The sequence below is a fragment of the Notechis scutatus genome, chromosome 1, assembly GCF_049901735.1.
Source record: "Notechis scutatus isolate UNSWTSFEM ecotype Mainland chromosome 1, rNotScu1.2, whole genome shotgun sequence".
NCBI lineage: Eukaryota > Metazoa > Chordata > Lepidosauria > Squamata > Elapidae > Notechis > Notechis scutatus.
In genome coordinates this window covers 10,423,997-10,436,021 of record NC_142009.1, presented here as the reverse complement: position 1 = coordinate 10,436,021, position 12,025 = coordinate 10,423,997, and the positions used below count along the sequence as shown (strand labels likewise).

The 12,025-nt window shown below is 45.2% G+C and overlaps 1 protein-coding gene across 6 annotated transcripts in view; it reads left to right on the top strand.

The window, feature by feature from the left end:
• Positions 1-2,494, top strand: part of SYNRG (synergin gamma) — an 88,684-nt gene extending 86,190 nt beyond the window's left edge. For all 6 annotated transcript variants that reach the window (XM_087956581.1, XM_026680457.2, XM_087956610.1 and 3 more), the window contains one exon: positions 698-2,494. In XM_087956581.1, coding sequence (XP_087812707.1) covers positions 698-829 — 132 coding nt within the window. In that variant the 3' untranslated portion in view covers positions 830-2,494. The remainder of the gene's footprint in view (positions 1-697) is intronic.
• The last annotated feature ends 9,531 nt before the right edge of the window (positions 2,495-12,025 follow it).

Below are 12,025 nucleotides of genomic sequence, written 5' to 3'. Positions count from 1 at the left end.
CTGGTGAGATTGGAACTGCCAAATTGCAGGCAACCGGCAGTCAGCAGAAGTAGCCTGCAGTACTGCATTCTAACCACCGCACCACCATCCATCTTCCTCCATTGACTTTGCTTGTTGGAAGCTAGCTTGGAAGGTCGCAAATGGTGATCACATGACCTCGGAACACTGCAACCACTGTATGTACATGTTGGTTGCCAAGCACCCAAATGTTGATCACATGACCGTGAAGAGGCTGCCATGGTCTTTAAGCATGAGAGCTGGTTGTAAGTCACCTTTTTCAGTACCGTTGTAACTTTTGAACGCTTGATAAATCATTGTAAATCGAGGACAAACTGCCTTTAAGACAGCATCTCTAGATTCAACCTGGATTACACGCCACTGCAATTTGGAACCTAATTAGACCATCATTTTCCAAATCCTTGGCCATTTTGAAGACGTGTGGCCTTCAACTCCCGTAATTCTCACTCGTGGGTACCCTAGCTGTGGAATTCTGGGATTTAAAATTTGGCCACATCCAGAAGTGGCCACGATTAGGAAAAACTAGGTTAGACCTTTTCTCAAGAGCACCTTGATAGGGAGTTTGGAAAGCACATCTGGTGCCCCAAAGCAGTCAACCCTTCCTTCCTTCGAGGTCACTGAGCACAAACACACCACGAGGTGTTTCTGATGTCATGTCCTTGCTTTCTTTTCTCTCTAGGCCTTCAACTCCGAGACAGACAGCTTCAAGCTTGCTTACGGAGGGCATCAGTATCACGCCAGCTGTGCTAACTTCTGGATCAATTGCGTGGAGCCCAAACCTCCAGGCCTTCTCTTGCCTGACCTCCTATAAGCAGACTGTTCTTGGCCAGTCTTTGGTCTTAAAACAAGGGAGCGATTCCCAGAGGGAAGTGTGGAAACTAGGCGCTTGAGAAGCCAATGTGAAACGGTACTGGTGTTTTTGGGTGCTTTGAAAATATTCATCCTAGACCAGGAGTCTCCAACCTTGGCAACTTTAAGGCTTGTGGATTTCAACTCCCATTATTCCTCAGCCAGCTCTGAGGAATTCTGGGAGTTGAAATCCACAAGTCTTAAAGTTGCCAAGGTTGGAGACCCCTGTCCTAGACTAGCTGTTCTCGTGTGAAGGGTAAATGCCACTGGTATGTTTTTAATCTGCAGGAGCCTCACCTTGGCAAGGATTTGGAGATACACCCTGATACTTTTTTTGGGATTTTGCACTAAGGCAAAAAATGTCTTCTTGAGCAGAACTGGACTCACGCTGCTGATGCTTTTTTTGCCGAAGCTCATGATATTTTCCTCAAAGTAGTAACTTGGGTTTCAAACATTTGCAAGGCCCTAAAGAATGAGGCTCCGTTTCCTTTTTAGCATGCACGTCCTTTTAAAAATCCCCAATAACCCCCTGTGGCTTTTCCTTAGTTTTCTCCCACAAAGGAACTTTCCTCTTTGTAGGTTTCCTAAAAATTTATCATTGCTCAATTTAAATGATCCCTTTGAAAGAAATTCGCCAAAATGGACATAAATACCTGTGCTGACACACATATACTTTTTCAACCTGTACTGGTCTCTCGCCACCCAATCCTGCCTTGTGACAAGACCCCAAGTTAGGTGAAGAGATCCAGTTATACTAGACTGAATATAAATTGGCCTTCCAACCTTAAATTCTTTTTCAGAACTATTGTTTTTGAGGTGCAGGCCATGGGAGGGTCTTGGCACCTTAAAACTAGTTTATTACAATGCAGAACTTTTTCAATTGGCCTGGTGTCCCTCGTGGTTTTACAGTAGAAAAAGTGCAAATGGGAATTGAACCGTGGAAGCAGAAAATCTTCTACTTCAGGAGTGTCGAAATTTTGTTAACTTGAAGACTTGTGGACTTCAACTCCCAGAATTCCCCAGCTGGCTAGGGAATTCTGGGAGTTGAAGTTCAGAAGTCTTCAAGCTGACAAGGTTCGACACCCTTGTTCTAGTTATGTTTTCTTTTTGATGGCATTAACGCTGTAAAGCAGAGGTCTCCAAACTTGGCAACTTTAAGACTTGTCTTTAAGACAAGTCTTAAAGTTGCCAAGTTTGGGTACCCCTGCTGTAAAGATTTGTGAGTGGCCAAACAGGATTGGCAGAGAGCACTCATCCTGCAAACCTATTGTGATGGAGACTCTTTTGAAGCATCATCAGATAATGGAGGCCTCTTTACTCCACTTCTAAGCAGTAGTTGGTATTTTGATTGCCACTGAGACAAGACTGTGATCAAAAGAGGGGGCAGGTGGCAAGGGAGGGGCTGTTGCAAAACAAAACACACCACCTCTTTTTTCCCCCTTCCCTATTTTCAGCCTTTGAGCCACCATGCACAGTTTGAACAGAGCCTTTTTTTAAACATCAGGTTTAATGATGGTAATTATAGCCCTGGACCATGACTCATGGTCCCTGATTAGAAATGAGCTTACAGGTTGAAAATGCTTTGATCCCAGATGCTGGTCAGCGATAAACTCGGCATCTTTCTTCTCCGCTATTTGGCATGAAGTCATAGCTGGCAACTAGATGGTGTTCTCTGTTGACCCAACACAGGCAACGGCCAAGCTCAACAAGTTAATCTTGCTGCCTCAGTTTTGCCACTCTGATGGTTTCCCTATTCTCTGCTTGGTGGGAGTTTTCTCTGCAGGGGGCTTTGAAAGAGCCCACCCGCCATGTCCCAGGACTGCCTTTCTCCCAGCTTGAGAATAGAATTTGCAGAAACAGCCTCTGTGTTGGTGCATGGCGGCCAGGCCTCTCGAGGTGCAGGAGTCTTTTGGGGAGATCCCTGGAATGGTTGACCAGGTGCAAGTCTAGGTACCCCAGTGCAGTGTTTCAGAGCAGAGGAAAGGCCTGGCAATCAAAGGTATTTTCCTCCTGCCCCCAGGTTATAAAAACAGGAAAAGCCAAACAAGAGCAGATAGGAAGGCAGGAAGAGATTGCAGCATGTGATTGCATTCACCCCTGCAATACTGTTTTTCTTTCTCCTTTCTTTCCTTCTCCCTCCCTCACTGCTTCTTTTCTTTCTTTCCTTTCTTCTCTCCTTCCCCTTTCCTTTCTTTTTCTTTCCTTCCTTCCTTCCCTCTTTTCCTTTCCTTCCTTTTCTCTTTTCCTTTCCTTTCTTGCCTTCATTTCCTTCCTTCCTTCCTTCCTTCCTCCCTCCCTCCCTTCCTATACTTACCATAAGCCGATCAAGAATCTCTTTCTCCAGTTCACTTCCATGTGGTTGGATATTTACCAGCCTTGGTTGAAGACAAGTTCCCTTAAGCCCCTGGGGGGAAGGGTTGCATTCAGGCTTACAGGCTCCTCATCTGGCATCTGAGGTCCTCCTTGTGGTGGCCATAGCCACATTTCCCAAAAGGAGGCCACCTTCTGTGTAATAAAACCCTAATGTCACCTAGTTGAGTTTTGCTTCACTTCCATAAATCTCTGCAGAGTACGATCAATTTCCCTGTAGGTAGATCAGTGTTTCTCAACCATGGCAGCTTGAAGATGGCTGGACTTTCAAGCAAGGCTGGCTGAGGAATTCTGGGAGTTGAAGTCCACCCATTTTTAAGCCGCCAAGATGGAGAAGCATTGATGTAGACCCAAAACATAAGCTTTCTGCAAAATCTCGAAACAAATCTCTCCTGCCCCCCATGGCCCAAAATGTCGACCCTAGGGGCCCCAACCATCCCCTCAGTGATGGAAGCACATCACCGCCACACCCCTAGCAACTCTTGGAGACTGAAAATAATAAAGCACGCCCTAGCTGGAATTGATCATCCATCTTTCTAATCAAATTTGGTGACTCAGATTCTTGCTTGGCTCTGTAGGACAAAGAGTCCTCTGACATTTCTCGTCGCGGAGCCAACATCCACCCCACCCCTTCAAGGCATTCGCTGCATCCTGACAGGTTCACTCAGGTGATAAAAGTTGGGCCTTCAATGCTGAGGGAAACAGCGAAGTCTCTTGAGTTCAGGGGTTTGGCAGATCTAACCAGCTTACGGTATATTCCAGTCAGGAGGGAAATGACAGCTCCAGGTTTTATTGAAATGTATCAATTTGCTGCTAATGGGGAAAGGAGGATTTGCAATAAATGCATTTTCCTCTAGGTCATTTTCAAATTTGGGCACTTTTAAGATGGGTGGACTTCAACTCCCAGAATTCCCCAGCCAGCATGCTGGCTGGGGAATTCTGGTAATTGAAGTCCACCATTTTAAAATGCCTAAGTTTGAAAAGCATTCATCCAAGTTATGGCCTGTATGAACAAAAGAAATGGCAACAAGACTCGGGATATTCCAATTGAATTAACAGACACATTTATTGAAACTGTGGTTGTGTGAAAGTCTCGTTTCCATGATTCTTAGCAAAACATCTGAAGAAAAACAAGAATGTAAAAAAAAAAAAGTTGATGATTGTAGTAGAACAAAACACCTTCCTTTCTTTGGGGATATTGCAAACTTCCCCCCACCCTCAATTTTTCTTCAAAGCTGTCACACTGGACCAGGCCTCATCTGTTAACCCAGCTCCCCTCATTCACTTGCTTGGCTAGCCAAATTCCACCCCCCTTTCCACCCCTGTGTCCTTGGAAACTGTCTCCAAGGTTACAGTGTTTCCGCAGATTTCATTATGTTCGGCTTTTTGCCTTGCTTCAAAACCAGGTTTGCAGCTGGGAGAAGAGTGGCTTGGTTTCTTCGTTTGTTTCCTAAACCCAGCATCTACTGTTACACTTTTAACAAAATCATTTTCCTTAAACACGCACCCCTTTTGGGGTGAAGGAAGCAAAAATTCCCATTGATCTACGGTGAGTGTTTGCTTCCCCCCACACACACACACCAGTTATGTGTTTCCTGCCCTGTCTATAGCCAGTTTACGGTCTGTGTTTAAACTACGTCAATCCTTTCCATCCATCCATCCATTTTTCCTCACCACTGTTCCCCATTTTCCTTGACTCGATCCAAACCCCAAGCTAATTTCTTAAGTCCGTACCTTGAAAAAAATGAGTCAGATGTGATCGTTGTATCCTAATTTTGGATGGTGGCGGGGGGAACAAGCCAGTTTTACGCCTCAGATACATTCCTGTGTTTAAGGACAGGTGTCCTATTGAATCGGTAGGCTTCCTTTGTCCAGACTTTGAAAGCTATAAAAGGGGTACCGACCGAAACCCCGGTGGCCTGCAGTCTACACAAGAAGGCCAGCTGCTTGGGAACTAACACATTTCCCATGCATTATGCACCTTTGCTGATGCACCTTTGTCTTGCAGGCCTTCCAGGTGGACCATGGGAGATTGCAGGCCTTCCAGGTGGCCTAGCAGATTTCCTTCAATTTCTACTGTAGGAAAGCATCCTTACTCACCCTGCAAGAAAAACAGCTAAGGTTTTTGGTTTTTTTGCATTTAAATCCATGCCATTCAGAGCAATATGAGAAGCTGTATTCATGGACTCCTTGTTCATCTTAAATTCGGCTTACTTTGGGTTGATCCCCCTATTTTCTCACCTGTTTCGGGATTTGGGTAAATACTGAGCCAGAAGAGAGAAATAAATGCTTCCTTAGTCAGCCTTGTAGCAAATACAGAACAGCAAAAAAGAGAGAGAGATAAGAAAAGTCAAACTCCATGTATATCCAGTTCTAATTCGCTGCATGCAAATAAGCATCGCTATGGAATTCATGGATGATGTCTCTTCCCCACCTTCCCTAAAGCAAATTGAAATAAAGCTGTTTGATCTGTAGAGATCACAGTTCCCTGCTCTGTTATTTGATTTTCTTTTTTGGTGACACTTTTTTTTTTAAAAAAAAACTTTCTTGAAAAGAACCACTGCATCTCTCAACTCTTTTTAACGTGTCTGTTCCTTCAGTGGCCATCTCGGATAGCCTCCAAAATGGCGTTTGTGGCTGGCATGGTTGTGATGTGATGTCTTGTTTGACTTTGCGGTGGTGATGGTGTTGATACTTTTAAGAACCTAAGAATGATTGTTTTATTTATAACTATTTATATATACGTACACAGGCACATATAAATAAAATAGACCCCCGCAGAGGGACATACATTCTCCTTCATAATCTATATGCTGTATTGATTCCTGTTAAATTTTCTGATTCTTAATAAAGTGCCGTTTGCTCTCTCTCTCTGTGTGTGTCTTCTCCTTCGTCTCCTTCACGGTTGGTGAGCTGCTGGAAGAGAAGTCGATGGTGGCACTTAGCCAAACATAACCTGCTTGGATGGTAGCAATCTGCATCTTGAATACCAGGTGGTAGAATCAAAGAACAAAAAGTGTGTTCTTTTTAACACTCTTAAAAGCAGATGCACTAGGTCTCCAATTTGGGTTTCTGAGGCCTGCGACCAAGTCAGTTTAATGGAGTGGTGAAGGTTCAGGTTAAGAACCAGGAGAAGTTGAGTTTTAGTCTTGCCTTGCGTCAGTGTGTTCTGACCTAGGCTGCCCAAGATCATGAAGCAGACTTCTCGTCCCTTTTATTTAGGTTAAAGAGAATTCCTCTCCATCAAAATCCTGGCAAACAGTCTTTCATGAGATTTCACAGACCTTTTATCAGGCTTGGAGAATTGCCAGGCTGATATCTTCACTGTAGCAGCAATTACTTTGCAAGAAGTCAGGAACAGATCTTAATGAATTGAATTAATTGTCTCCTGCAAACACCACTCCCCTTTCACTCCTCTATTCCCTATGGGAGGGGCCATTTACCATCCACCTTTACTCCTGAGTTGACCCTTATTCCTTAACTGATCCGTTCCCCTGGCTGTTCTGTGCATGTGCATATTGGGATCAGGCTCCAGCTGTTCTGCCCCACATCACCGACTGATAACTGCTGATAACTGTTGGATGGCCCTGGCCCCATCTCTGCCTCCGATGCAGAGCACTCGTCAGAGCCTCAGAGCCTTCCCCAGAGTCCAGGACTGGCCCATGTTCCTCCCCAACCTCCTCACTGTCCGAGTCTGCCGCCAACTCTGCTGGCTGCTGGCGGTCAACAGTGTTCCAAGTAACACACCCATCGAAAGCAAAACTCTGAGGCTCGTAGAATCCCCCAAAGGACATGTTTATTGGAGTGGATGCATCAAATCGGCACAGCTAGTGAAAAACCAACTCTAAAGTTTCTCGCAATTTTAGCCTAGTTAAAAAGTGCAAATGTTTCCCTCCCTGGATGTCATTGTTCACATTGTCCAATGAAGTAGTTTGGCAGTTCCTTGGGTCAGTCCCTGCTTCCCCCAACTGCCACCAGTTGAGATGACCTTGGTTCTCATAAGAAAGTTTTTTGTTTTGTCTATTGGTGAGCTATCTACATCCTCCCTTCCTAGAGTTCGTGGCAACTATAAGGTTGCAGAAAATGGCTTCAGCCAGGTTTGCTTCAGAGTTGACAACTTGTGCATGAAGCCAACCTTCGACCAGGCAAGTTTGATTTAGACTTGCATCGACACACCTACCTGCAAAGGGGTTGATGGGTAAGCATAGATCAAGGCCTCTCCAAGCTTGGCAACTTTAAGACTGGTGGATATTAACTCCCAGAGTTGCTCGGCCAGCGATGCTGGGAGTTGAAATCTACAACTCTTCAAAGCTGTGTTGCCAATCACCCAAAATATAGTCACGGAAATGCAGTAGAGTGGGGCAACCATCAGAATTTTGGATGCAGGTCATAAATCACCTTTTTTTAAGGTAGATCATAAGTTTGAATGGTCACTAAGTGACCAGTCATAAATCGAGAACTACCTCTACTTTCCCTTATTTCTCTCTCTCCCTTCTGAAGCTGCAGCCAGATTATAGGGAACCTCTTTCTCCCAAGGTCCATCGTATGGTGATCAACAAGTGATTAGCACTTGTGCATTTATAGCATAAAAATTCAAGAGTTGCCATCCTGCCATTGGACTGAACATCTCTGCTCATGTCCCAAATTTCCTACAATGCCACAACATTTTTGTCCCTCTTCCCTACAACTCTCTTGTGGCAGCAAGAGAGTTTGAAATGATCAGTTTCAATGCTGGATCCTGTACAGCAGTGCTTCTCAGCCTTAGCAAATTTAAGATATCTGGACTACATGGCTGGATGGGGAATTCTGGGAATTGAAGTCCAGATATCTTAAATTTGATAAGGTTGCGGAACACTGCTACAGTATTTGCATATTCAGGCTTCTTAGTTGGAATCTGCAAAAAGACTACGCCTAAATAAGCATTCAAATCTGCAGACAGCTGCTGGGTTCCATATAGGGGTTGTGCCAGCTTTTGTTCACTGAAGAAGCTGTCAAAACATATAATTATTCTACGGGCATAAAAACATTTGCAGGCAACTGGAAAGGTTGAGTTTCTAATGCTGGCTCTCCCTGCCCCATAAGTACTTGAAACTTGCTGCTCAACAATTGAATTACAAGAATCTATTGCAAATCTGTGTTTCCCCGAAAATAAGACCCAGTCTTATTTTGTTTGGGCTCCAAAATAAGCACTAGGGCTTATTTCCAGAGGAAGTCTTATTTTTTTCCCACTTCTTCTGCTTCCTCACGGTGGGACAGGAGCCAGGAGGCCATGCAGTGCACCAGTGCTGCCAGCATGAGGCAGGGGGAGGAGGAGCTGCCCCACCCTGCACTGACCCCTGACTCTGCCCCCGCAGCCAGGCCATTCACGCCTTGACACCTGCCTCGTCTCGCTGTAGCAGCTCCAGCAGCCCTGTCCATCAAGATCCCACATGGCCCTCGGCCCACTTCTGCTTGCTTGAGGCCACAACAGAACAGGAGACTGAGTGATGCACAAGTGCTACAGCCATGAGGGAGCTGTTGAGGCATGGGTGGTCTGGCTGTGGGGGCCATGAGGTAAGCCGGTGCAGGATGTATGAAGCAGCTCCACTTCCCCTCACTTCACCGGATGTTGGTGGCACCACGAGCAACCAGATGGAATGGGCAGCTAGCCGGCTGCGCAGGAGCTTGAGTAGGGTTTATTTTATGGGTAGAGCTTATGTTAGGTGCATGCATAAAAACATGCTAGGGCTTATTTTCAGGATAGGTCTTATTTTTGGGGAAAACAGGGTAAGTATGGAAGTGCAAAAAGGACTCATGCCAAATATCTGTAGTTGCTTATTTATCCGTCCCTCGAAGTTACGAGCAATCTCTAAGCTGGTATTTCTCAACCTTGGCAACTTGAAGATGTGCGGACGTCAACTCCCAGAATTCTGGGAGTTGATGTCCGCACATCTTCAAGCTGCCAAGGTTGACAAACACTGCTCTAAGCAAAATTAATACTGTTTTGGACCTTTCATCAACTCTCACTCAGTTCAGCCTGCAAGCTTTGATACGTGATATTAAGAGATTAAAAACAGGTTGGCAGGCTGTAATACAGACTCAAAAGAGCTTCACAACTTCACAGATGGCACTGCCCAAGTGTTGACAGCAGCAGGCAGGAACAGAGAGGAACAAGAATCTGCAAGGCAACACAATCATTTGGGCTTACAATGCCCTTCCTCGGTAGGTGGTTTTGCTCAACTAGAATTACCAAGAACATAGAAAATCTAGCAGCTGCGTTCATTCAACATGCTTAACAGGGTTAGCGTTCATCTTGGGTAGTTGCTTTGTCACTTAATTGTGTGAATGCAGCTCGTTTGCTCTGTTTATTGTTTGATCTCTTGCACAAACCCAGAAAGACAAGTTCATTCTGCTCCGTTCCCAGTTTAGGTGTTTTGAAAGAACCAGGCCAATCTCTGCTTTTATGGTGCAAAACGTACATGGTGTTAATCCTCTCAAGTGTATAAAAGTTTTTTTTTCCAAATGAGCAAGGACAGATATGTTATTACATGAATACACTCCCCTTCCTGGGCATCCTGTTCCAGCTGACCATTTTTTTTTAACACCTGTTTTTTAACTAAGTATATATTAAAACATAGAACATAAATTCATAGTGCTGTTAAGGACCTCAGAGGTCTTCTAATCCAACTTTTGGAGCTCAGGGACCGCCAAACTCATAATTTTAAATCCCGCAGACCACTAATATGAATTTTGACTGATGGCGGCTTGCTGATGTTTTCCCAGGGTCTCTGCAGAAAGCAGCAGAGACCCTGGGAATATCCCCAAAAAAGTCTGCAGGACAATTCCTCACCCCGTTTTCCTACCGATTGATCATTCTTTATCTGAGATCGCAGGATACCGTCTCCAGCTTCGTTCTCAGGGAGAGAGAGAGAGAGAGACTTTTAGTTTCATGCAAGGAAAGCAGCAGAAGTCTTTCTTTCTCTCCCCCAAACTCCACCAGAAATGAATCTTTGTGAGACTTGTCGTGCCGGCGCAGCCTTTTGGAGCAGGATGCCTTTCAGGGTCCCAAAGACTCCTTTCTGGTGAAGTTTGGGGAAGATAAAGAAAGACTTTTGCTGCTTTCCTTGCGTGCGGCCAAAAGCAGAAGAAGAAAGAAGCTGAAAGGAGCAGCCAGGTGGCCAGGCGAGGTGCGTGGTGCGAGTGGGGCAAGTTCCCCCCCTCTGCCATTTCCCTCCTCCCCTCACTTCATGTTGTTCAGAATGCAAGCGACACAAGCCTTGTGTTCCCGTGGCCATGTGGGCGGAGCAGCCTCGTGTTCCTAAACAGCCTGGATTATTTGCTTTGGGGGGTAACTTTGGGGATGACATTTCTCTGTGGACCACCAAAATTTTCTCACAGACCACCCGTGGTCCCCGGCCCACTGGTTGGCGACCACTGTTCTAATCCATCCCCCTTCTTAAGGCAGGAGGCCTTATACCAGTGATGGTGAACCTTTTAGGGACCTAGTACCGAAACTGCAAGTAGTGCATGTGCAAACACCTGCGCATGTGCCAGAGAGCCGAAGACTACCTGACTGGCAGGGAGGCAGGGCATGACAACACCTGCAGCTCTGCATGAAATTTCTGTTTCCCTGCAAACGATGGCAAGAAACGCCACAGAGAAATGTGGTGGAACTGAGCTGGGGTGATGGCACACCTGCCCAGACTGGTATGTCATAGGTTTTCCACCACTACCTTATACCATCAGTCAGATGGTTTTCCAGTCTGTTTTTGAAACCCTCCAGCACCCACAACTTCAGGAGGTAAGCTATTCCATTGATTGATTGTTTTCTCACTGTCAGGCAATTTCTCCTTACTTCTAGGTTGGATCTCTCTTTAACAACCTTCCACCCTTGACTTCTTGTCCTACTTTCAGGTGCTATGGAGAATAAGTTGACCCCCACTCTTCTCTGTAATGGTTCCTCGAGTACTGAAAGACAGTTAACATGTCCCCCCAATCTTCCTCTTTGATAGGCTAGACATACCTAGTTCCCTCGACCATTAAACCAAGTTCAAATTAAACCATGTTCTACCCCCTGATCAGACAGAGAGTTTCCCTGGGGGTTTCTGAGCCAGTCCCACCAGTGGTGGGATTCAAATTTTTTTTTTACTACCGGTTCTGTGGGTGTGGCTTGGTGGAAGTGGCAGGGGAAGAATACTGTAAAATATCCAGCCAGAGGTAGTATTTACCAGTTCTCCGAACTGTTCAAAATTTCCGCTACCAGTTCTCCAGAACTGGTCAGAACCTGCTGAATACCACCTCTGAGTCCCACCCTTCGGCTCTAAAGCCAGTCTGATGTAGTGGTGAAAGTATTGGACTAGAAGCAAAAAAAACCCAGCTTCTACTCTGTCTTGGCCTGGACTTTCCCCCTGTCTCAACCAACTTCCCTGAAGTAGGGAATACTATCATATTTGAATCCCTGATAAAAGATGGAATATAAATTAAATAAAATTGGAAATCAAAGTCTTCCCTTGGTAGTATCATAAGGACCTTCTTGATAAGACAGACATGTTCCTACAAGTCTAGAAGACAAGGTCTGCAAGCAAGCATGGATAACATATCAAACGTGCTCTTTGTTTCTTCATTGGAACAAATTGATAGAACTTCACAGTTTTCTTTGATTAGCCAATAACTACTGCAGAGTGGTAACCAAAGTGGTAGGTGAGGCATAAATCCAATTTATGATGATATGATAGCAATCTTCCAATATCTCAAGGGCTGCCCCAAAGAAGAGGGAGTCAAGCTATTCTCCAAAGCACTTGAAGGCAGG